This window comes from Nannospalax galili, unplaced genomic scaffold (assembly GCF_000622305.1).
Source record: "Nannospalax galili isolate Female #2095 unplaced genomic scaffold, S.galili_v1.0 scaffold162, whole genome shotgun sequence".
Classification (NCBI taxonomy): domain Eukaryota; kingdom Metazoa; phylum Chordata; class Mammalia; order Rodentia; family Spalacidae; genus Nannospalax; species Nannospalax galili.
Genome location: NW_008350388.1, coordinates 3,943,977 through 3,970,853, shown reverse-complemented (window position 1 = coordinate 3,970,853; position 26,877 = coordinate 3,943,977). Strand labels below are relative to the sequence as shown.

Below are 26,877 nucleotides of genomic sequence, written 5' to 3'. Positions count from 1 at the left end.
CTTTGACATTCCAGGTGACCTAAGCTTGCCCTAGTTCAGATCACCCAGGAGAGTGTCTCAAAAATATATAAAGGAGTAAGAAGCTGTTTTGCAAACTCAGAATTCACTCAACTTACTCATTCAGCCAACCCAAGTGTGTTGACCACCTTCTATTCCCCAAGATTGTCTGAATAACACATAATCTCTGCCTTAAGGAATTTATTCTTTCAGTTAGATGCCAAAACATAAGCCAAGTATTAATTATGAAGCAGTGTCATACCCAATGCAGTCCTGATTTGAACCTTGCACACAATTCTTAGTGCACTGCCTATTCTTTATGATAAAAGCCTTTGACACTTACACCTAATTACTGGGTATATTAGTTTCTTTCCTTTATTCTGTGACCAAATACCTGGAAAGAAGCAATTGAAGAGAAGAAGAGTTCGGGGTTATTTTTGTGTTTCTTTGTTTGTTTGGGGCTCGCAGTTTGAGAGGATACAGTCCGCTGTGGAGGGGAAGGCATGGCAGCAGGTGGCTCCATGGTGGTAGGAGTGTGGTGTGCACTGAAGACTTCTCTCCTCCTCATGTCTCAGCAGAACAGGTACCCAGTCTATGAAACCACAGGATTTTCCAGACAGAGTCTCTCATTGAACCTGGAGCTCGCCACTTCAGCTAAACTGGCTGGCCATCAAATCCAGGGATTCTCTTGCCTCTGCCTCTTCAGAGCTGGTATTATAGGCACATACCACCATGCCTGGCTTTTTATGCGGGTGCTGGGAATGGAACTCTGGTCTTCCTGATTATATGCCAAGCACGTTACCAACTGAACCATTTCCCCAATTCTTATGATAATTGTTTTAAATGACTTACAGACAAGAATATTTGTGACGAGAAGGTTTCATGGAAGAAGTAAAAACCCAGATGTTTAAAAGAATCAGAAAAATCATGTAACAGAGAAAGAAGGGAGACTGGTCACCTTTAGGATCACCTAGGTAGGGGCTGCAAAGGCATGGCAGCACTGAGGTTTCTACAGCACAAATAACAGCCAAAGTGCAGCAAAAAATAAGAATCTTTGGAAAAAAGGAAGCCACTCATGATGACACTTGACACTTTTGGGCTTTGTGAATTTCTTCAGATGTGCCTTTCGGGTTGAAGGAATGTGAATGTTGTGCAGAGGTGCATGAAAGGCAAAGCTGTGTAAATAGGGAAGCACAACAGAAAGCTCTGTTAACTACTTAAAAACTCATTGACGCACATGCCCGTGTTGTGTGACCGTAGCATATCGTATCAGGGGAGTCATTGATTGTGGCTTCTGATTCTTAGAAAGTGTTTGATTCTAGCACTATTCTAAAAGATTTTTTAAAATTATTTATTTCTAAAAGATTTTTTAATGTTATGTGTATGAGTATATTGCCTGCATGTATGTAAGTGTACCCATGTCATGCAATGCCTGAGGAGGTCAGAAGAGGGCTTTGGATCCCCCAGAACTGAAGTTACAGATGGGATTTGAACTCAGGTCCTCTGCAAGAACAGTCAATGCTCTTAACCACTGAATCATCTCTCCCACCCCCTAAAAGCATTTTTTTAACCACCTAATTTTCTGGGCTTACTCAGTCTGCCACACCACTGTATGCACAGAATTTTGAACTCCTGTTCTGTGTTTTGTTTTGTTTTGTTTGGAATATATAAAATTTTATTACTTATTAAATATGAAAGAAAGTTTGCATACTAATGAGATGGATATGCTTGTTAATTCTTTTCTTGTTTAAAAATACTTTTTTAAAAATTTTTACAAAAACTTGATTGAGAATTTCATACATGTATATAAGGTGTTTTGATCAAATCCATGCCCACTTCCTCCCCTCCAACATTCCCCCCTCTGAAGAGGTAACCATAAAATCTTCTAAGGATTAGATACAAGCTCCCAAATACTTTTGACATTTTTGGCCTTGGAACAAAGTATCTTGCTAACAGGCCAAAGAACATTTTGACTTTTAACCAAGAAACTGGCTATATTTCTTTGGGAGTCTTTTTACCCTAACTGCCTAGCCAATTCCTACCTCTTTTTCCTATCACGCCATCCTCTGAAGGGGTTACCCAAGTTGCCCTATAGGGAATAGGGATGCCGACCGCTCTGGCTACTTCCATGCTGAACAGGGATGCAGGGTGAGGCAATTGGAGTACTCCTTCAGTGAGTCTATCTAAAAGACTCCCAAATTGCATAACTCTTGTCTCTAAGGGGAGAAGAAAGTCCTTGAATCATGAATGGGAGATGTGAAGAAGTAAAGGCAAGAGAAATTAGCATTACCAATTCTAGACAGGGAACTAGAAAAAAAGTCACAACAGGGCAATTTTCAAATGTTCATATGAGAGTCCATTGGAGTTTCTTGACAAGGGCTTCCAAAAGCATCCCTCTATTGGGTTCTTCCTCATTTTTCTTTTGTCTGCCAAGGCTGGACTAGTTGGCTGGGAAGAGTGGCTGGATACTCAGGTGAGGGTCCAGTGACCCTGCTTGGCTCCTTTAATGAATGAACCATCAACAAGCCCAACTGTGACTATGTTTAGCAATTAGGCTCAGCCAAAGTCGTGATGATGGTAGTTATTTCATGCAGAACGGACTGCTGTATAGCATCATCTTATTAAAAGGACCTGGAATTTAAAAGGATTTGGTGCTAGGGGCCACATATGAGGGAGAACATGCATCGTTTTTTTGTTTTTTTCTGTGTTACTTCACTTAGTATAACTCAATTGTGTAAATATACTACATTTTTGTTAACCACTCCTCAGTTGAGGGAAACTTAGCTATTATGAAAAGAGCAGCAACAAACATGGTTGTAACAAGTGTCTCTTCAATATCATGAGTACTTTGAGTATATGCTAAGGAATGGTATAACCGGGTCATAGGGTAGGTTCATTTGTAGTTTTTCAAGAGCTCTCCACACTGCTTTCCAAAGGGGTTACACTAGTTTGCAATCCCACCAGCAGTGAATGAGCATTCCCCTTTCTCCATATCCATCGATCTCAGGAAGATCTGCCCACCAGCAGTGAATGAGCGTTCCCTTTTCTCCACATCCTCACCAGCATTTGGTATCATTTGTTCTCTTGATCCTAGCCAGTCTGATTGGGGTAAGGTGATGCCTTAGGGTGGTTTTAATTTGCATTTCCCCTAATTACTAACAATGTTGAACTCTTTTCGAGATGTTTCCTAGCCATCTTTATTTCTTCCTTTGTGAACTCTGTTTAGATCTTTAGCCCATCTTTTAATTGGGTCATTTGGTTTCTCGATTCTTTGTTTTTTGAGTTCTTTATATATTCTGGATGTTAAACTTCTGTCAGTTGTGTCACTGGTGAACATTTTTTCCCATTCTGTGGGTTTTCTCTTCACTTTTTTGATTGTTTCTTTTGCTATACAGAAGCTTTTTAGTTTAATGAGGTCCCACTTATTGCGGCCCTTAATTCCTGAGCAACTTCTGTCTGATTTAGAAAATCCTTTTCTACACCTATATCCTGTAAGTTACTGCCAATATTTTCTTCTAATAGTTTCAGGGTTTCCAGTTTCACATTGAGATCTTTGATCCATTTGGAGTTGATTTTTGTGCAAGGCAGAAAGATAAGGATCTAATTTCATTCTTCTACAGGTGGAGATCGTTTTGCCAGCACCATTCATTGAAGATGCTGTCTTTCCTCAATTGTGTGTTCTTGGCACCTTTGTTAAATATCAGGTGGCTGAAATTGCATGTACTCAGGTTTGGATCTTCAAAGATATTCCATTGATCTGTGTCTGTTTTTGTGCCAGAACCATGCTGTTTTTATGACTATGGCTCTGCTGTATACTTTGAGATCTGGTATAGTAATCCCCTAGTCCCCCAGCGTTGCTCTTTGTGCTCAGGATTGCTTTGGCTATCTAGGGTCTTTTGTGCCTCCATACGAATTTAAGGATGCATTTTGATTCTGTGAAGTATGTCATGGGGATTTTGATTGGGATTGTAATTTTTTTTCTCTGTGTGTGTATGGGGGGGGTGTCCATTGTGTATGGAATACACTGTGAGTGTGCATGTAAAGGCCAGAAGTCAATGTCAGATGGCTTCTTCACTCACTCTCTACCTCATTTTTTTGGACAGGGTGTCCTAGTTTGTTTCTTCATTGCTGTGACAAAACACTGTGACCACTACCAACTTGAGTAGGAAAGGGTTTATTCAGCTTACATCTCTCAGGTCACAGTTCATTAGGGAGCCCAAAGTAGGAACTCAGGGCAGGAACCTGGAGGCAGGAGCTGGCACACAGGCCATGGAGGCACATAGCTGCTTACTGGCTTGCTTCCCTGACCCCTGCTCAGCCTGCTTTCATATGCAACACAGGCCTACCTGCCCAGGGATGGGACCACCCCCAGTGGGCTGGACCCTCCCACATCACTCAGCAATCAAGAAGGTACCCCATGGACATGGCCACAGGCCAGTCCAATGAAGGCAAGTCCCCAACTGAGGCTCCCTCAACCCAGGTGTGTAAAGTTGACACTAAAGCTGTCCAGCACACAGGGTCTCTCACTGAACTTAGAGCTCACTGATTGACTAGACTGGGTACCATCCAGTCCCTGGGATCCTCCTGTTTCCACCTGGGATTACAGGTGCATTATCACATCCAGCTTTTTACATGGGTGCTGGGGATTCAAACTCAGGTCCTCATGTTTACACAGCCATCACTTTACTGACTAAGCCATCTCCTCAGCCCTGAAATGGAGAGTATCTGTTGTGTGTTAAAGCTGTAAGGATTCTGAGCTCTTTTGTAGTGGTCATTGCAGACAATAGTGATCACCAGAACGATGCGTTAGCTTTTAAGACAGTCAAAATTAATTTTAAGCTGGAACAACCCCTACTCTAGATTACATTTAGAATATTACCTATTTTATTAAACCTGTTGGTCTAGTTTATTGAATCCCAAATTCTTTGCTTCTAAGCAAACCAATTTTCTCCTATGGTGTCGAAGCCGCCTTTAAACCGCCAACCACACTCTGAACTGTCATATTACCTGGGTAAGAGATAAAGGATAAGAAAAGTATCCAGTCATCCAACCACATTTCTGCTTTCTGGTACAAGCTTCAGATGAAACACAGTCACTCAATAAAGTTCTTCTGTCTCTTTCCCTCCCTCCTTTTCTCTCTCACCATTTGCCTGGAGAAGGGAACCCTAGACCCTTTGGAGCCCTGCCAGCTACACCAAAAGAATCTCTTGACTATTTTCCCAGGGAATTCCTGCCCTAAATGTCAGCAGAGTACAACTCCCCAGTGAAAGTGTTTGTGTGGATCTGAATCAAGGAAACTGCATTTGTCATACCAGTTGGGAAACCCTGAATCCATCTGTGAGGCGTGGAGGCAGGGAGAGAGATTAATTTTTGAAAGGCTCTACATGCCTTGGGAGGGCAAGTTTTCTAACCTTTGCTTCAGTGGGGAACAGGGACCTAAGTTACACATTTTGAATCCTGGCTGATAATGTGATCACTGTTTTTCTCTTACTCTGGTAGAGGGGATGATAGTTGGAAATCATCCTGAAGTATAAGGTGATTTTTATCTTACTATTACCCACCAGGTAAGGCCTGTTTGAATAAAGAACAAAGCTTCATTAAGCCCTTTGCCATGGTGATTTTTGGCGGCTGTGGCTTGTGTTCTATTTACTTGTTTCTGATGAACGTAGTGATACATAAGACCTCTGGGGGAAATCCATGACACTGAGATTTGTGAAAAGCGAAACAAAATTTATGAACCGGTATTGAATTCTCCCCACCAGCCTGGAGACGCTTCCTGTCTGGGTACTAAGGCATCGCTGACATCTTTAGTGCCTCTGTCTTGGTCGTCAATCTCTGAACATGGGAAGAAATGTTCTGAGGGGAACAGTAGGAGAAGAGACCAGAAATCTCAAAAATATACATCAGCACTAATGAAAAGCAGTGTGGGGAGATTAAAAATTCAGAGGCAAAGTGTATCCATCAGCCAAGCTTTGTGAGGGGTCTCATGGCTTTTTATTTTATAATGACACAAGGCTCTTCAACTAATAACACACAAGTTGCTCTGGTATAGAAGATTATTTATTATTATGAAAGATAATCAGCGTGTCATGCAGCTGTGCTGTCCCGATACAGTTAAGAAATCAGGATTTAAGTAGTAAGTTGTTATTCCACTGTGTGTGTGTGTGTGGCTGTATGTGTTTGAGTATGTAAACATCTGCATTTGCATGTGGAGGCTACAAGTTGGCATCAGCTCTCTTCCTTTGTTTCTCTTTGGAGACAGTGTGTCTACTGAACTTGGAGCTCACTGATTCAGCTAGCCCGGTTGGCTAACAAGCCCCAGAGATCCTCCTGTCTCTCCCTCCCCAGTCACAAGCCCATTTCCTTGTGCCAGCTTTTATGTGCATGCTGAAGATCAAACTCAAGTCCTCATACTTGTATAGCAAGCACTTTAGCAGCTGAGCCACCTCTGCAGACTCTGTTACTCCACTTTTAAACTATGTAGGCCCTTAGTACCCAATGGGGGAAAAATAAATTTATTCCAACTGTCCTTTGGATCTAGACCCAGATTTAAGCAGATCGGTTTAGAAGCTGTTATTTACATTGACCAAGACTCCCACCTCCCTCTGTTCCACCACCATCACCGCAAGCAATCACACCTGCTTTCTTCCTTCATCAGACTCTGCACCCATCACTGCAGGCAAGCCTACTGGAAATGTCTGGTCCTAGCCAGAAGAAAAGCCAAGCAAGTGACTGCGTGTTGCACCAAGCTGATGCTGTTATGGGAAGATCAATAATATCATTTCAAGTAAAAACAGAATACTCTGTTATGCCTAACTAAAAAAAAAAAAAAAACTACCTCTAGCGGATAAAGAGTTAATCCCTGGTCCTTTTTAAGCCACTCCGAAGAGTTCCGATGAGGATATGAGTTGTTGCCAATGAGGGTGGCCCTTCCCTTGACGGGAACAGTCACTCCTTAGGAACTGGACTGTCAACATATCAGCCAGCCAGAGAAAAGGGAAAGAGGCTAAGAAACCGGTAACCAAGTTTCGCTGGCATTTTGTGAGGTGGTAACTGGAACTGCAGAGCTCTGCAGAGAATGCCAATGAGCCCAGTGCATCCAACAAAGAGGAAACCATCAAAATGCACCCGCAGCATTCCGTGGCCCCCTGAAGCACCTGGCTCTGCAGATTCCAGAAGATCTTAGTGCAGAATGCACAGACAAAGCACAGAGCCCCCAGGGCTCCTTGAATGCACTTACTTCAGAGATACCCTGACTCTGCTTCCTTCCTGTCCAAGCAGTTCCTTTAGGACATCTGCCTAGAAAGCCAAGGTTTTGAATTTGGAAGGGGAAAAAAAAAAAATCACACTTTTATAAATCTCATTTTTAAATCTAAATGGTAAACAGCATCAAGAGTCAACATGAAATGTTTCAAATGTTCTTTTTGGACTCACATAAAACAGCCCTCCCCCATCAGAATTTATTCTGACTTCAGGGAGCATATTTTTAAAGACTGTACAATAATCAATATGTAACTGTGTTCTGAAGGATGTAAACCTAATCATCCTTATGTGAGAACTGCCAAGAAAAGGTACCAAAGCACTCCTCTGAAATACCCATTCAACATTTTAATTCTTCTTTCTAATGGGATCCGAATGGTTTGTACCCATTGCCTTGTCTCCAGCACATAACTCAGACAAAAACATGTCTATGTTTAGATGTGCGTGTCTCCAGCCTAAACTGTAATGGTAAGTTAAGAGGCAGAGAAGCCCACAAGTAAAGGCATTTACAATTTTAGGTGCTGGGATGAGTGGTGGGTTCACAGATATTTGTTACTTACAAGTCACTGATGAGCTGTCTTGAGAGCGGCGGTCTATATGCACCAGTGAGGAAGCATCATAAGCCAAGAGTTAAGATTATTCCATTGCTATTCACCTGAAGCCTATTTAAGGAAAACATAATAATGAACTGGTGGGGCACACAGCTACCTTCTAGACCCTCTACAGCCCACCACACTCCTCAGGTGTGGATGTTTCTGTGAGCATGCACCTGCTTTAGAGGAGACCCAGGCTTTCTTAACTCCTGCTGTGACAATCTTGAAACCCTGAATAATTTCTGAGTACCCGATGCTGCATTCATTGTGAACTAAGAACAGCAAAGTATATAACACTTTCCCCAGGTTTCTAAATACCAAGTTTACCTACAATTCCCAATAGTTATTTCCCTAGCTAACACCTGTATTTTAAAGTCTGCTGTTTTGTTTCCCAAAAGTTATTATTGAATTCAGATAAGCTCCCTGGAGTAGTTTTCTTCCCTATATTTTCCCACTTCCCCTTATTTTTCATTGTCCAAATCAGCGTTACTGATGCTGTAAGTGGAGCTGCAGTTACACATTGTGTAATATTTCTTCTCAGATCAAACATTTTAAATAGAACTCATTGGCTATTTGCCACTCAAAACTGAATGCACTGAGTCCAGATCGCAATTCATCTTAATTGCTGGTTTTCTAATAGTTGTCCAATTTCAACAAGAAACAAAGCAGACAAATTCCAATTCTTTGTGATCAGAAGAATCCAGAGAAAGGCTCAGGGAGATCTTCATTTGCAAAGTTTAGTAGCTAAAGAAATGGGATGTAAGTGAATGTTTAGCATTCCTCAAATGCCCTGTGTCTATAGTGATCAGGTACAGGGACTATTTCAAGTTCAAATATAACTTAGCCTTGGTGATTGCCACATGGTGCAGAATCTTTCCACCCCTCCACTCCAAAAACCCAATCAGACAAGTGGTGGTAATCTGACTCCCAGTGCATTGGGAGCTGAGGGCAGAGCTGCACTCTGGCCAGGGAAGGCATGAGTGACAGACCTGCAGCAAGGCGGTGGGGGTAAGTCCTTCTTTGCTTTAAAGGAATAATGCTCAGGGCCAAAAGACAGAACTCTCTTTTTTTATTACAGATATTTGTGTCATCTCAGTCAAATCTAGAAGCTGGCCACAGGACAGGCGGGGGTTCTTTTAAGCCTGGAGACTGAGCTTAGGCAGAAGCAGGACATAGAAAGGAGAAGAAAAGAGATGCTTTTTAGCATGAGAAATTACTCCAGAGGATTTTTTCATCAGAAAAATTACTCACCCAGGAACTCGGCTGTGCAGGAGCAGAGGAGACTGAGTGTTCAGCTAGGAAGTAATATGTCTGGTTCACTGCAGTCCGGTCACATCAACAAATCCCCCTTTGTTCTGGGGCTAAAGCAGCAAAAACAAATTGTGTTGGTTCATTTCCATCGAGTGTGCACACATCAGGGAACACTGATGGGGGGGTGGATACTGAAGTGAGTCCTCACAAGGCCAGAGGGATACATAGGGTACATACATGCCAGACGTTTCGGGGTTCACAGCCAGCTATGGCTGTTTGGGAAGGAGATAAGATTTTTGTGGATTTTACCCAAAATGGGGAGGGTGGGGGAGGCCAAAATCATCTTAAGGAGTATATTTGTGTTTTGCACTTGTTAGTTTGGCTGGTTTGTTTAATTTCTCTGACTGATGAAAATTTCAAGCTCAAAAGCAACTGGGTTTCTTACCTTGGGTCCCTGCAGAGGCAGTCAGGTGTGTGATTGAGGAGGAAGTGAGCTCCAGGAACTGCCAGATGCAGAGAGGTGACAAAGGGGTGTCAGAGGGAGGGTGGCCTTTTCCGAGACCGCCTCCCCTGGGTGCTCTACAGCTAAAAAGGAACTGCTTCCTACCCACCCGGCTTTCTTCAGTTCCTGTCTGGTCCTCTTCCTCTTTCTCACTAAATCCAGCCATAGAGGACAACACCTGTAACAGCCCCTCTGACACCTGGCTACAACCCTGGGCTACTGGTGAGTCCAAAGTGATTCTCTCCACTCTTCCACTTGTGAGTCTCTTCCTCTGGGGACATTTTTATTGCCTCTCCCAGGGCATCCTCTCTGCCTCATTCCAAGTGCTGTTTTTGTCTCTTATAGTCTCTTTCTCTAGGGAATATGAAATCAACATTGTCCCAGCTGGGGTCTTTCATAATTATGAGTCACTTAGAGGACTTCACTTGGGCAGGGGTCATTTGGGATATGGCTGACTGCCCCTCTGTGGGGGTGGGGGTTGTGAGCATGGTTAGAAAGTGGGTTTCTTTAGGCCTGTCATAGGAAGGGAAGGCCCATTGTCAAACGGGCAGCAAAGCTGCAGTCTTAAAGGTGAAGACAGTCTTTGTCCAGTTCTGTGTGATACAAGGTTTCCTCATTGCCCAGGAGGAAGCCAGGTGGTGTAGACAGTGAGTGTGATATGTGGGAAAAAAGCACCATACTATGCATCTAAGGTGAGGGAGTTGCAGCAATTCTAGCTCTTTAAACCCTTGGCTTTCTTGACTAGTCCTTTGCATAGTCATTGTGATTAGAATCCTTGTTAAATGTGCTCTAGACACCTTCATTCTTCTATCATAGGCGGAGGTGTAAATGAATGTCTTAGGTAAGGAGGTAACTGGAACAATTACCCTTCCAAACCAGAACTTGGCCATTTCTAGTCAGAATGAACAGTTGCTGTGGTATCTCCCAATCCCACCCTCCTTTCCAAAGCTCTAAAGACAGTGAAGGGTGATAGACTACAGAAAAAAGCAGCTTAGTCCAGAGCCTGCCTGAGAGCCCACCACCGGCTAATTCCATTCCAACTTCTGACCCCTATCTTCTCCACCCCCATAGGCTCCTCAAGAGTAGACATACTATGCTCTAGGCCCAAGTTCACATGGGAAAATACCTCAAGAATACCCTGGAGAAAAACCCATCCCCTAGATCTCTGCCTCAGGACTGTTCTGGGCCACACCCCCTTTTCCTAGTCTTCCAGCTGTGTCCTCTGAGTGTGCGAAGGGTGCCTGCAACCCAACCCGGTTTGCACACTCCAAACTCCGGGAGCTTTGGGGGGGTCATGGAGGGGTGCAACCAAGGGTTAAGAGATGTCAACAGCCTGAAGAAGGAACTGTCCTGTCTCCCAAACCCTTTCAAAGCATCCCTCACCCCTAGCCTTCTCCTCTCTGGCACCACCCCTGCTGACCCAGGGCTTCTGTCAGTTCACCTGGAAGCTGCCCCAGAGCCTGACACCAGCCCCCGGTGGCCGCAGACCCCCCGCCTAGGCTCCCCTGGGGACTGAGACTGTCACGTTCCCATGCAGCTTCAGTTCCCATGCAGCTTCAGGCGTAGATCTGCCCAGGAGGGTGTGGATATCCCAAGCCAGGGGGCTGAACTCCAGGCTCCTCCCCCAGGGCAGTTTGCTCCCTCCTTACCCAGGGAGTGTCCCAGGCACAGCTGAGGCCTTGCCTGTCCCCAACGCCCATGCCAGGCAAGAGGAGCACCTCCTCCTCCACGAATTTACCTTCCCCAGCAGACAGCTCCACAGTCCTAACTTCCTGGCAGACACCCCCAAATCCATACTCTCTGCTGGGTGTGGGAGATAAAGGGGTACTCCACAAATCCATATTCAAAATGGCATTTTGAAATTACAAAATACCAAAGTGAAAGGGACCTGTCTCTTTTTAAGAAACTGCTTTCTGTCAAAGCATGAATACAGGTGAAAGAGTACAAAGATTAAAACTACTTCAAGGGAACTACCAGTTTAATATACTTTATTCTTAATCTCTTATGGAACTTGGTTTAGACATTTTCCTTTCTGAGGACAGTCTGGGTAGTTGTCCAGTGAAACTGGGTGACCTTTGAATAGGAAATTACAGGAGACTAGAATAACAACCGACTACTAATTAAGGAGGCTTCTAGAAGGAGTCTTCTTGCTTTGCAAAGAATATTCAGTAGCCCCTCCCCAGGCTTCAACAAAACTGCAGGCCTGCTGCTTCCCCCAAGTTCAGTTTCCCTTCCAGGTCAAAAGTCTGGTTGGTTGGCGGCTTCTGATGACGTTGTTCTTTCCAGTAAGTGTGGACCTCCGTGCAGAAGAGCGAGCATCATGGTGGCTTTCAAAGGGGTCTGGACTCAAGCTTTCTGGAAGGCGGTCACCGCGGAATTTCTGGCCATGCTCATCTTTGTTCTGCTCAGCCTGGGGTCCACCATCAACTGGGGTGGAGCAGAAAACCCCTTGCCCGTTGACATGGTCCTCATCTCTCTCTGCTTCGGACTCAGCATTGCCACTATGGTGCAGTGCTTTGGACACATCAGTGGCGGCCACATCAACCCCGCTGTGACAGTGGCCATGGTGTGCACGCGCAAGATCAGCATCGCCAAGTCTGTTTTCTACATCGTTGCACAGTGTCTAGGGGCCATCATCGGGGCTGGCATCCTCTACCTGGTCACACCTCCCAGCGTGGTGGGAGGCTTGGGAGTCACTACGGTAGTCTCTTAAGCTCTTATTTCTAGACTAGACTCCTCTGCTTGCAGACTCTGCTAAAGGACGTTCCAGTGGCCTAGGAGACGCTAGTTTAAGGGATTGGGATTGTATCACAGTTGGTAAAGTGCTTGCCCGGCAGGCATGAGGCCCTGGGTATGGTGGAACATACCTGCAATCACAGCACTGGGAAGTAGAGACAGGAGAATCCGAGGTTCAAGGTCATCCTCAACTACATATACATACATTTCAAAGCAGGTCTGAACTACATGAAATGCTGTCTCAAAAAAGTGAAACTGCTTGTGGCATCATTAAAAATATTCATAGGAGAGGCAGGCATGGTGGCTCATGCCTAGAATCCCAACACATGGGAAGTTGAGACAGAAAGATTAGGAGTCAAGGCCAGCCTGGGCTATGACTGATATGGTGAGACCCTGTCTGGAAAGAGAAAAATTATCCAAAAGAAATTATTATTCTTGAATGATTCACCATAACTAAAATGACACAAAAATAAATTTTCCCTATTCTAGCCCAGTAACTATATGATAGATAGATAGACGATGATTGATGATGATGATGATGATAGATAGATAGATAGATGATAGATGATGATGATAGATAGATGATTGATAGATGATAGATAGATAGATAGATAGATAGATAGAAGATAGATAGATAGGGCGAGCTATGTGGGGGAGAGGGAGAGGGAGGAAGGGGGGAGAGAGAGAGAGAGAGAGAGAGAGAGAGAGAGAAAGACTCACAGTGGCCTGGAACTCATTATTTAGCCCAGGTTTCCCTTGAACTTGTAGCAATCCTCCTGCCTCAGCCTCCTGAGTGCTGGGATTATAGGCGTAAACCGCCATGCCTGGCTTGACTATACTTTATCTTACAGTATTTTTATTACAATCATTTGTTCATTAGCACAAGAAGCAATTTGTTTCTTTTCGTGTGCATGAGATTTAAGAGGATCTCCATGGAGAGTCACAATTTTTTAAAAAGCAAATTGACTTTCGATCTTAGCTTTGATCTTCATTGATTAGAAATATCATTTGTTAGCTCAGTATATGTGCTGTCTTTAAACACATGCACAAAGCTTAAATTTCAGCTGAGGTACATTTAATTAATTTAAACCTAATTAAGGGATTTAGTCATTGCCTCATACCATTATATCTCTCTCAAGAAAGTCTTTTATAAGTTAAGTAGAGCAACAGCACATTTTGTTTTCATTGTTAAAAAACATTCAGCAAAAACTTGGCCTCTATAAAAGTAATTATCTATAATGTATAATGATCCAAAATGAGTGTAAACTTACTCCTTCTTTTGAGGAGACTGAAGGAGATGGAAATCTCAATGTGGGATTGGCAGAAGACTCAAATTCACCATGACTTTTTATTCATATAAAATGTGCCTTTTATAATATGTCGTCATAGAATTATACTCTTGCTTCTATTCTGACAGTGTTTCTCTCTCTCTAGGTTCATGGAAATCTTACAGCTGGCCACGGTCTCCTGGTAGAGCTGATAATCACATTTCAGTTGGTGTTTACTATTTTTGCCAGCTGTGATTCCAAACGGACTGATGTCACTGGTTCAATAGCTTTAGCAATTGGATTTTCTGTTGCAATTGGACATTTGTTTGCAGTAAGTTTCCAAGTCTGTTTAAATAATAGATCCAGCTCGTTTATCCTCACCCTAAAGCTGGCCTGAGGATACATTTTATAGCTGAAGCTCCTTTTGTTTTGTTTTTTAGTATTAATCAGCTGGGAATATTTTAGTTTTTCTATTATAAACACTTGAGCTTTCCTGAATATAACCAATAGTTCTGTGAGTGCCAACTGCTATAACAGCATCAAATTGTCTTAAGAGTTATTTGCTTTGGGTATCTGCTTTCAACACATAGATAATGTGTTAGAAATGGACTTCCATCTAGTTGGACATTCCCAGGTATCTGTAAAAACAAATGCATAGTATTATATAGAAAATACACAGCTGGAGCTCTTTTGGGTCCAGCCATATCTGTTCATATTAGCTGTCATTTTGCCAACTACATGATGGGAATGTTGACAGAGTCCCTGAATCCTGAGATTCCTCCTCTGAGGTGAAAAATAACAGCTAGCTTCAGTGAATGGCCTGTTAACAAGCCGTGTTTCCAACATGTCTGAAGTTTTGTTTTTTGTTTTTTTCCTATAGATCAATTATACTGGGGCCAGCATGAATCCAGCTCGATCCTTTGGACCTGCAGTTATCATGGGAAACTGGGAAAACCACTGGGTAACCATGACATTGATATTTCTTACGGTCTTGTAGTTGAGAACAATTATCCATGAAACTCTAGGTTTAAATTATAATTTAGCTCACTAGTTCCTATTGCTTCCCCCAACGTCCCAACTCTCACTTTTGTTTTATTATTGCATCTTCTGCGAAGACTAGAGAAAGCCAAGCATAGATTTGCTAAGAAAGAAAGAAAGAAGAAAGAAAGCTTTGAAGGAATTTGCTTAAGAGACTGTAGGAAAGAAAGAAAGAAAGAAAGAAGGAAAGAAAGAAAGAAAAGAAAAGTCCTATCTTATCATCTCCTGTTTCTTCAGGGCCTTCACTAATAGTTGGATTTTAAGCCATTGATCTGCGCATGTAATCTGACAGGTTACACCAGAAAACATTGGTGCTTAAAGAGTTGAAGAAAGACTTAAAAACATTGTCCATAACAAAGATATTTACCATTTTTAGTTCACAAAAACATAACCCAATTAATATATGTGATTTGGACTCATTTGATCTGAAGATGGTTCCAGACAAATGGGGCAGGTGTTTATGCCATTGTCACCACAGTCATAGCTAGAAAAATAAGTGACTCCCAGAAAACACACTTTTCACTCTCAGGCCTCACTTACTTGTTAATCTGGGGCCAGAGACTAGTGAGAGTCATTTTAAATATCAGTTATTAACTGTTTCACTTGTGTCCCCCGGGAAAGCATTTAAATCCTTTAAACAAATCATGAGCAACTATGAAGTCCGCTCAAACATTAACTTAAAATAACCTATAAAAATGTGAGACACATATATAGGCCAGTTGCAAGTGGGGCTGACTTTTATTACCATTCATGTATTGTAGATGTGGTTTTCCTTTTTATAAATTTATGAGCACAGTATGCCAATTGTGCTTTCCTCTTCTGCATACAGTAGGGACAGACCAACCACAGCTCCTCAGTGATAGGGTGCCATTGCCGAGGAGAAAGAGATCATACCAGTGCCATATGAATTCACTTATACAAAAAAATGTCATCTGTGAGGCTGGTCATTTCGCCACTGACGTTTCTACTTGTGTCTGAAAAGATTTGCTCCATTAACAAAAATGGGAAATTTTTTTTCTTTTTTGGGGGTGTGTGTATGGTGTGAATATGTGTGCCTTTTCATGTAAGTGTAAGCACACTAGTGCATGGCACATGTGAAGGTCAGAGGACAAACTTGGGTGTCAGTCCTAAGCTTCCACCTAGATTGAGACAGGTCTCCTGTGTACTGCTACATCAGCACACTACCTGGTACTGAGCTCTGGGAATATTCCTCTCTCCACCTCCCGTCTGTTATCTCCCTGTAGAGCACTGGGATTACAGACATGAACTATGGTTCCTGGCTCTGATGCGGGTTCTGGAGATTCAAACTCAGATCCTTACACTTACATAGCAAGCACTTTACCCATCGAGCCATCTGCCCAGCCCCTGAATGGAAATTTGTAATGGGCAGTTAATAGCTCTTACAATAAATAGACAACTTTTAGTTAGTATAATTACATTTGGGGTTTTTTTTTTACACTTTTATGCATTTTATCTGTATTTTCTATATTTCCAGTCATAAAATTCTTTAGGAAATTACATGGTAACTGCTATTCCCCGATAGTCTATACGCATCATTGCAAACTAACTGTACCTTATCCTGTATGACAATATGTTATTCTAAAAATTATCCTAAAGTAATTCATTACAAACCACTTGTAATATTCTTTGTAGTTATTAAACTTAATTATTAAAACCTAAAAACAATTAAAGTCACTTTAATGTACATAGAACTTTGTTTGGGAATTGGCACCGAGGTTTATTTTGGGGAGCATGAAGCTAGCCTTCTCTTCAGAGTGTTAGGGAAGGGTAGTAATTATTTAACAGTATCTGTTCTCCCTTGTGGGATCTGAAGGCTGTGGAGTAGTACCAATCTAACAAGATCGTACCAAGGGAACACAGAGCAAAGGCACTTGGAGGAGGGCTCGCCTTTCTCCTTTGAAAGGGCACCAGGAAGATAAACTTTCCTTTGGATTCTTTCATGTTCACAATAAGGAGCTTGGCTGGTCCAGCCACTGTTCCAACTCTTTCCTGTTAAGGGTATATACTGAGCTTCAGCTGAAAGCTTGAATTTTCTTTACAAGGAGGATTAAGTGATATATTTCCAGAGGGTGTTTTAGCAAAAAGCATTTATCACATTTTTTTTCAAATGAGAGCACAAACAATATATTGGTTAGAAAGATTTAAAGTAACACAAACTTGACATCTTAGCTCAACTATTTATTAAGTATGTGATCTTAAGGAAGCTTGTTACCTTTCAGAACATCGACTGTCAAATCCCTAAGAATGTGTATTTTAATAATATTATTTATATCAAATGGCATTTCTAGAATTAAATGAGAAAATACAATCAAAGTGCTCAGTATAGCTGATTAGAATGCTCAGTAAACAATTTCCAATCCCAAGTGAATCTACTGAATGAATATCAAATAGTCTATAGAATATGTGTACTCTAAAGTATATGTTGCAGCCTAATCCAACTTAAAGCTTAGTTCATTTTAGGTGCATAACTGATATAATAAAAAAGAAAAAATTGTACCTACTGAAATTGTTAATCCTTAACTAGCTATCACCCATAAACTCAGTATAGGCTTTTTTTCACTAAGCACTGTGCAGAGGAAAACACTCCCCAATGAGAGAAATGAACAAACCATAGAGTTCCCAATTAAATCAAATCACCAGATTTAAAAGAGGAAAAGCATACAGCATAAGGAAAAAAACGTAGTCACATTACTCACATACAGCTTCAAATTGTCTAAGAAGCACAGAATGGGGCTGGATATGAGCTCTGAACTATTCAGTACTTTATATGTAGTATTTTATTTATTCTTCACAACCCCATGAGATAGGCATTGTTACAATCCGTGCTTTGCAAATAAATAAATTAAAGCATTAGCATGATTATTCATGTAGCTCAGCTGACAGAGTGCTTGCCTAGCATGCAAGAAGTCCTGGGTTCAGTCCACAACACCATAAAAGCTGGGCATGAAGGCATATGCCTACAATCCCATCACTGTGTAGCGGGAGACTGGAGGATCAGCAGTTCAAGGCCATCTTCAGCTACATAAAGAGTTCAAGACCCACCTGGGATACAAGAGACCTTGTCTCAAGAAAGAAAGTCACTAATGGGCACATTTATGCAATTGAAAAGCAGTAGAGACAGGGCTGTGTTTATCATGCCGTACTGAGTAACCAAATGTTAAAACTCTACCATGATCCTGATTCTAGAGAAAATCAAGGTAAGGGGGCAGAACATGACAGAAGCACTCTCCAAACATTTTTTTTCTTTCCATTTTAATTGAAGAACTCCCAGTGTCTGCATAACTTGTGAAGCCACCAAGAGAAGCTACCTTTTCAATTTTTTATTATTTTTATTTCATGTGTGAGTGTATTGCCTGCATGTATGGAGGCGCACCCATGCCGTGCAATGCCATGGAGGTCAGAAGAAGGCATCAAACCCCAAATCCCCTGGAACCAGAATTGCAGGTGGTTGTTAGCTACCATGTGGGTGCTGGGAAGAGAACCCAGATCCTCCACAAGAGCAGCCATTGTGCTTAACTGCTGAATCATGTCTCCAGCCCTTTATGTTGAGAATTATCATCAAATCGATAAGACAGCAATGATGGTGCACATCAATGTTCTCAGCACTCAGGATGCTGAGGGAGGGGGTTGGTGAGTTCAAGGTTACTCTGAGCTAGACCCCATCTCAAGGAAAAAAGAGATCAGAACATCAAAAAATATAACATCAAAAGCAAATAGAAGAATGATGCTTTCCTATTTTCTGTTCAAGTGTTCTTTGATAATTTATGAATTTCTGGTGTGGCTTGGTATATTTTCTTATTTCTTTCCAATTCCCTTCTCTTTTGCTATGTGTGCGCAAGACACCGTTGCTTAGTTTAACCCAGCTAAATTCTCTATTCACGCATTGTTCATTGAAATCACTTTTCTCTACTTAAACTCTCTTCCGTCTTTCCCCCAGATATATTGGGTTGGGCCTATTATAGGCGCGGTCCTCGCAGGTGCCCTCTACGAGTATGTCTTCTGTCCAGACGTGGAACTCAAACGTCGTCTCAAGGAAGCGTTCAGCAAAGCTGCCCAGCAGACTAAAGGGAGCTACATGGAGGTGGAGGACAACAGGAGCCAAGTGGAGACCGAGGACTTGATTCTGAAACCTGGGGTGGTGCATGTGATTGACATTGACCGTGGAGACGAGAAGAAGGGGAAGGACCCGTCTGGAGAGGTACTGTCTTCAGTATGACTAGAGGATAGCACTGAAAGCAGGAGAGAGTCCTTACAACTGTCCTCAGATTTCCTCCCGCCCATTAAGGAAACGGATCTGTTATAACTTAGACAGGTGCAGGTTTGTTGCTTCACATCTTATTACTCAGTCTAAACAACATGCATTTCACTTTTTACCAAGGAGAAAGGAAGAAATTGATTGTGAACTCAAAATTTCAAAACAGAATTCTTTTTAAAGTATCCCAAAGCCAACATGCATCCAGTTTATCTAGTTGCCGTTAACAACCAATTGAAAATATGTATCAAGATTTAGTTAAGTCTTGGCTTCCAGAACATATAGACTCACCAGCCACCCAATACCTCCTCTGTGAGGAAATTCGTATTGCCCAGGCTCATTTGAATATTTACTTCATTGAATTACTTTAACAATGGCAAATGCATTATGCCACAGTGTCACGCATATTCAAAAGAAGAAATGTAATGAGTTCTTCCAGGGTAATCCCTTATTTAAAAACTACCTCGGCAATAAAAATACATTAGCAGGGGTCATTGGTAATCCGCTATTTGTATTTATATTGCAAACACCTGACTGTCAAACCCCATTGCCAATCCATTATAATCCTTCTTCTCCTCAAAATCCAAGATACTGTGGGGCTAAAGCCCAGATATTTGGTAAGAATATTCATTTATGTACATGTGTGAGCTCCATCTAATGAAACACCCAAGTCATAAGGAACATCTAGTGAGATTCTGGACAGACCTGTGAAATCTTATGGGCGGATAGGTTACCATTATACAAAAAGATCAGAAGGAAAGCGGAAATCTGTGTGCTGTACCAGATGATTGACCTGTTTTCAGTGCACGCTCTCAGCTGTACCACACAAGATTAACCACCTAAGCTTTTAACCACTTGGCTTACTTTGTAAGATATATTGTCAAAACTGGGGAGTTTGTTTGTAATGTTGGCTGCCTATATTTAAACACTTCAGATATTTGACAAGAACTTGACTAGTAGAATCCTGCTTTTCTGTTGGTTTCTAAGTCCTGCTCACTCTAGAAGGTGTGAACTGGTTCTCCACATCCCAACCTCTGGTGCTGTTTCACTTCCCATGATATCTGTTGATAATCTTCCCTGCAAGTGTAATAATACCAGAGTGAATTAAAATGCGTGGCAGACAAGGCGCACGGCTGCAGGATGAAAGGGCCAGGGCATCTACTCTGTTTAAGGCTGACTGACGACCAATCCTTCATTTGCTGAGGTACTGTACATAGCTCGATATGTTTTTATTTTCCTTACTGACTGGTTTACTTGTTAAAACCATTTGTTTCTCCTGCACCTGCTGTGCCTTCTGTCCGTGGACTCTTTCATGGAAACCCCAGTTTCTGTCATCTTAACAGTCTAGTCTAGCGTTTATCTTAGACAAATGCTACAAATGTCAGTTTCACAGAAGTTTGTAGGGAGAGCAAAGACTCATCAGTGAGGAGTGGCTTGTAAATAGCTGATAATCGAGGGCTTTCTTCTCCCAAGCACATTTCCAACTGTGTGTGACTTTTTATTGTTCATGGCAGCTCTGTGTCTGTGGCTATGAGATAATGGACCACTGTCAAACCTGATTCTCTTCGGTGCTAGGAAAGAGTGATGTGTTTAAGTTCTCAGACAAGCCGTCAGGCCAGTGTGTGCCTCGGAGTGCCAGCAGTATGTTTTATGGCAGATGCTGGAAACATAGGGCTCAATTTCAGGGGTGCAGCCTTCAAATACACTATGCCAGAGATACAAGGTTACTTCCGGACTGGGTGCCACCCACAGAACTAGGGTGTAAACCTCCTCCCAAGGATGGTTTGTGAGCATTATTTCAAATGTTTGCACAGTATACCACTACAGGCTGAAGATCAGGGTGGTTCAGTTCACAAGGTAATATCAACCATCAACAAACATGCCTGCTCAAACATAAATTTAGTTAACAAGGAAGCTAACCAGGTTTCTGAATATGCTCACCCAATACTGGCTTGTAATTATTTTTATTCTGCCATATGGCTTCCTTCACATGGGTTTACACTCATTTCTAGTTATAGCATTCAGTAAGTTAGAGTTTGAAAAAGAGAAAGAGTGAAGCATGATTTTGTAATTTGTTTTCCAGCAGCTAGCAGGGAAACAATCATGTTAGTTGAAAATATATGGCTCTGAGGACTGGAGAGATGACCCAGCGGTTTAAGCACTGAGCAATTCAACACTCTCTTCTGGCCTCCAAAGGCACTGCAAGACACAGGAGAGATGGCTCAGTGGTTAAGAGCGCTGGCTGCTCCTGCAGAGGACCTGGGCTTGGTTCTCAGCACCCACATGGCAACTAAAAACCATTCTTAACTCCAGTTCCAGGGGATTCAAAGTCCTCTTCTGACCTCTGCAGGCATTGCACAACATGGGTGCACTTATACACATGCAGGCAATACACCTATACACATAAAATAAAAATAAATAAATCAATATATATATATACATGATTCTCATTTGGGATTTAAGAATATAAGCATATCTTTTCATTTTGATTTTGCTCACTCTGTAATAAAAGCATGGTTTCTAATATTATTACAGGAAGACATCATAAATTTGAAAAACAAAGACTATATTGTCAAACTCTAGTGTATTTAAGGGCACGCAGTGAGTAAGAGGCTCAGCATTCTTTCTCTGCCTATGAGAAACATATTTTGTATTTCACCCAAGGCTCTGCCAGTAAAAAGTAATGAAATTGCACCTTTCTAATGATATCCATGCAGCAGTGGTCTATTGCCTTGTGGATGGCACCAAATTATCCAAGAGATTGGGGCTTTTGCCTTTAATCCCTTCTTATTAATGAAGTGCATAGTGCTTTTCCCAAGAGACAGATGCTGATAGATACACAACAGAGCAACAGAAGGAGAAGCCGGAAAGACATAAATGAATAATACCAGCCACGGAACAACGCCAAATGTCCGTTCCCTCCGGAGGAATACACAGACACCCCAAATTTCAAAGTGGTCCCACCCTGAAAAGGCACAATCTGTCAAGACAGTACAGAAGGGAAAGAGCCATTTTTTAAAGCTTTCAAGGCTTTAACTCTGGGCCCAGATTTTGAATGTAGAAGATGGAATTTTCTTCCAAACGTCCTAAGGCCTCGCTCTAGAACAAAGTATTTTCTAGAACCTAAGTCGCTGGTGATTTTGCAATGTATTTCTGTCCTTTGACACTTTTCATTAGACCCCCTTACTTTCGATCATCAGAGGGTTCCCACCACAGCTCACAGTCTTCAGTTAGGGCTGCCAGCTGCTGAAGATTTTACAAGGAGATTAGAAATCTTTGGAAAACACATATGCTAGAAATGAGCTGATTTATTAGAAGTTTGATTCCAAAAAGCACCAACTCTTTTTCTAGGCTGTGAATCCAGGCAACATGTATTGGTTTAAACTTGCTAATGACAGGGAAATTCCAAAACAGTAACAGCGTTAAATGATGACATTAATCCTGGCACTGCCTTTGTTGTGGCCTGTGGGAACCCTCCCCACACATCACAATCTTGACAGAGACATTGACCTTGTGACAAAGGAAGATAGTAGTCTGAGCTAAATAGATAAACTTCAAAAAACACGAAAACCAATATGTCATCCTAAGACTGTAGAACATTGAATTCTAAACACTTGGGACTGGAATGTAATGACGTCTTCCCCAATAAGCCCGTGGCATAAAAATTGTTAGAAAATGTGGTTACTATTTGAAAGTGTAATGTAACAAAACTCACTTTCTTTACCTCAAAGTTTGTGAATTCATATTTATGTTTTAATGCTTTCCAGATCATCCTTAGACAACACTAACTTTTGAAGCCCCCAATTCTCTGAAAGAAATGTTAGATATTTAATTTCAAAGCTTAAAAATGGTGGACATTGACTTTTTGCAAATTACCCCTAGCCTATGAATACACACAACTAAGTGCTATATAAAACCTGCCAGGAACACTAAATTTAGGAGCACCTAAGGTGTTACACTTCCAAGTCAAAAATCAAAGAGCTAAAAACATACACCTAACATATAACCCATTGGAATGTGTTTCTAGATTATTTTCAGGATTGATTAAATAATGCACAATTTATGGAAATATATAAGCAATTATTTATCATTTTTATGACCCACATAAAAATAAAATTGTAATTCATGATGGACTAAGAATAAAATGAACAGATGGTTATATTCACAATTATTAACTTAAATGTTATACCAATATTAGAGCTAATGTTAAAAAGAGTTAAACTGTTATGCCTAGTATTTGAAACATCTATTAAACGTATTAACATTGTGGTTGATTTCCATGTGTATGTTGTATCTCATATGACTAAGCTTGTGCAAATAAACTTTCAAATGTTGAAAAAAGTAAACACTGTATTTGGTGCTGTTTAAAAATTCATTTGTAGTTTGTGCAAGATATATCTTAAGAACTTTCTTGGGAGTAAACAAGAGGTTTAGATATTTGAGCATAATCTACACCAAATGAAATGGTGGGAGAACCCATGAAATCAAATGTATTTTTGAAAGTCTGCAGAGCATTACTGTGGTAGGCCCAGATACAGACAGTGAAAATTAGGTTTTCATAGGCATCATTCATAATGTCCACATCTATGCAAAACAGACCTTGGGTATCGGCTATCATTATAGTGAGCTTAAAAGTAAAACTCCAACAACTGTGATTGACGCTGCTAAATAGATGTTCCATCCTCGGGGCATTTGGCAGATCCTGCCCACCCAGATGGATAATGTAGGCTCAGTGAGCACTTGTTTGCCCCACCCCTTGTTCAAGATTTGAAGGTTTTCTTGGTTTTGAGGGGCTATGGACCTTCAATGCAGGATCAAGGGTGATCACTGATGGAATGTATAACCCATCTGATGAGGGATGAATAATCCTTAGGAGCCAGATGGATGCATATCTATCATAGCATTTGTTGCATTGTGATTAAATGATTTGCAAAGAAATCTGTCTCCTCCGCTAAACTCCTTCAGGGTCACAAATATGTCTTATTTATCCTGCATCTTTTCCCATCCCCATTATCAACCCTGTACATTAAGAAACTTGGCATTATACTGGATTAAGTGCTTGCTGCATGAATAAATAAATTAAGTAATATCTTATAATTGTGAGGAAATGCCACAGAGCCCTATTTTTCAACTTAGTTGCTTTTTAATGCATAGATGTGCATGTGTGCTAAATATTTCAATTCTTAGAATCCCAGGTAGGAGGTCAAAATTAGCTCAAATACTAAAGAAAGAGGAAAATGCCCACAAAGAATGCAACACTAATTGGATTTCTAAAATTTATACCTAGTGTGCAGGCGACGAGACATGTTTTCATTGCTATGTTTATACAATGGCCAGATGTTAGATGAAATTTAGCTCAGTGAGTATTTCGGCAAGCAAAGTATTTTAACAGACATGCTAAGCTAGAGATATAAATGTCAGCCTGCTTTTTTATAATTATCCTACTTGGAAAATGTCCAAAACAATGTCACCTGAACTAATTCTTACCATTTTAAGTTTTTCCGCTCCTTCGTTGCTTGGATTTAAAGAAACATTGGCAACTTAAAAAGCTAACTTGAGTTCTTGTGCCTGCACATGTTCTGAAATCTCTGAAAAATCATGACATCAATGTTCATAGCCTCTCTGCATAGCACAGAGATAGCACATGGCCAGAGCCCAAGAAATATAAGATGAATGGATAGAAGGATGGATGCATGCATGGATGCATGGGTGAATCAAAGGAGCACGACAATCTGGAGATATTTTAGAGAGCAAACAGAAAGCACAGCACGCACTCCTTCCCTTTCAAATGGCCACTTCCCACAGAAGAGGCATAGCTTTAAGAAATATTATCCAAGGGCTAAAAAAGAAAGAGAAAAAAAAATGAATGGATTAGAATAATGTATCAGTTGTGGAAACATATATAAGGGGCTAAGGAATTTATAAATACTGCTTACAGTCATATCATCTTAATGCTTGTTTTAAGGCAAGCACTGCTATCATTTCCATTTCCAAAAATGAAGAAAGTATTTAAAGGAATAAATAGATTACCCCAAATCACACCTAGTAGGAAAGCAAAAACTGAGGCCTATATTCCAATTAATCCCAATCGTCTTTGTAATTCTCTTGAATCAAACAAAGATCTCTCATGCCCCTATCAGTCTATTTTCCCATCAGCCATATTTCCTTTTAGTGGCTCATGTGCATGCATACATGTACATATGTATGTATGTATATGTATATTATGCACACAAGGGGAGTCCTCATCATACCATATCACTATGGGGCAATAAATTAAATACTGAGAACCAGATCTCAGAGACGATTTCAAAAACTAAAATAAGGTATAGCACTTGCTACAACAGATTTACTTAGGACTTTGAATACTTTGAGAAATTTGGGGGTTTTTTTCTTTAGGAATGTATTATCAAAATAACTACTGTAGATATGGCTCATTTGATCCTTAAAAGATTAGAGTTAAGGATTTGTTGCAGTTACTATTGAAGTCTTCAGTATTTCAATAATAACAACAGTTGAGCACTTCCTATGTACCTGATATGCATACCCAATCTGCTCATCCTTATAGGAACCTTGTGAGGTGGATGAGGTTGTTACCCTGTTTTAGGGATAAGGAAATTGAAGTCTAAGAAACTTGAGCAGTATGTTCAAAGTCACAGGACAATCGGGTGATAGAAGTGTGACTTGAATTCAGGCAGCTGTCCACAGTTCTGCTCCTGGCCCCGCCCGCTGGGGACTCGGCACAGGTGCGTTCAGTTTCCAGTACACCCAACTTCCACTATCTGCACTCTTCGTGCCTTTGATTTTTCATATCAATAGAGATTACAGTATGTTGGGACATCTCAGTTGTTCCCGACCTAATCTTCGCTATCGCCTTGACCACCTCTGAAGGCAGATTTAAACCTCAAGTGCAAATTTCACAAAGATAAGCCAGCTCAACTTGCAAAGTGTTTTTTAAAAGAGACTTTGAATGGTCAAGAGAACTTTATTCCATAAGCAAAGAGTAGGTCAAAAAACCTTTCATACAGTATATCTTCTACTTTTATGCTCAAAATGAGTAGCTCTTTATCCAGTTGACAATCTCTCTGCCTTTCATCAAGTCTTAAGTCTTCATCCCAATTTCAATCATCAATATGTAGTTTAATCCTTATTTAGCTATTAATCACCCGTCCATGTATGCTTGAGTGATTGCTTTGTCTAAGGATTCATAGAAAATTTTGATAAATTTATATCATCTATTTATTTTAATAAAATATTAATAAGAGAATTCATAGTGTTTGGCAATAATCTGAACTACTATATGATCACTTAGCCTAGGCAAGCCTACAGAGTTAAATGCTTTTAAAACAATGTTAAAGATGCCAAACATGGTGATACATGTACTCAGCACTCAGCAGGCAGAGGCAGAGGGGTCTCTATGAGTTCAAGCCCAGTCTGGTCTACATAGCAAGTTCCAGGCCAGCTAGGGCCACATAATGAGACAGAGTCTCAAAAATAAATAGAGCCAAGCATGGTGACACACGATCTTTAGATCCAGCACTCTGGAGGCAGATGCAGGTGGATCTCTGTGAGACTGATGCCAGCCTGGTCTCCATAGCGAGTTCCAGGCCAGCAGGGGCTACAGAGACACCCTGTCTCAAAAAGACAAATAAATAGGGGCTGGAGAGATAGCTCAGAAGAGCACCGGATGCTCTTGCAGAGGACCCAGGTTCGAATTCCAGTACCACACGGTGGCTAACGACCATCTGTAACTCCAGTTCCAGGGGATCCAACACCCTCTTCTGACCTCTTGCATGACACAGGAATACTTACATACAGCAAGTAATACGCTTATATGCACAAAATAATAATAAATTAAATAATTTTTACAAAGACAAATAAATAATAAATATTTTGAAGTGTTAAAGATATTTTTGAGTGGGTCAAATTGTAACATTGCCGCAACAGGGGTAAGAGCTTTGG

The 26,877-nt window shown here is 41.2% G+C and overlaps 1 protein-coding gene and 1 long non-coding RNA gene across 5 annotated transcripts in view; one reads left to right on the top strand and one right to left on the bottom strand.

Annotated features, from left to right (window-relative positions):
- The window catches only part of LOC103745689, a 294,584-nt gene extending 284,989 nt beyond the window's left edge, over positions 1–9,595 (bottom strand). Inside the window, exons 1-3 of the long non-coding RNA XR_001872789.1 lie at positions 9,547–9,595; positions 9,102–9,211; positions 7,818–7,919 (exon numbers count right to left, since the gene is read on the bottom strand). This is a non-coding gene — a long non-coding RNA (uncharacterized LOC103745689). The remainder of the gene's footprint in view (positions 1–7,817; positions 7,920–9,101; positions 9,212–9,546) is intronic.
- On the top strand, positions 8,706–20,799 carry Aqp4 (aquaporin 4). Of its 4 annotated transcripts, XM_008847647.1 has the most exons (6): positions 8,824–8,858; positions 9,766–9,825; positions 11,890–12,304; positions 13,774–13,938; positions 14,488–14,568; positions 18,604–20,799. In XM_008847647.1, the coding sequence occupies exons 3-6, from the start codon at positions 11,924–11,926 to the stop codon at positions 18,880–18,882; spliced, it is 906 nt and encodes a 301-aa protein (XP_008845869.1). In that variant the 5' UTR covers positions 8,824–8,858; positions 9,766–9,825; positions 11,890–11,923; the 3' UTR covers positions 18,883–20,799. The 4 variants fall into 4 exon arrangements, with proteins under 4 accessions (XP_008845866.1, XP_008845871.1, XP_008845869.1 ...); XM_008847644.1 differs by lacking the exon at positions 9,766–9,825 and having other exon boundaries at positions 8,706–8,858; XM_008847649.1 differs by lacking the exon at positions 9,766–9,825 and having other exon boundaries at positions 8,782–8,858; positions 11,894–12,304.
- Positions 20,800–26,877: the final 6,078 nt, after the last annotated feature.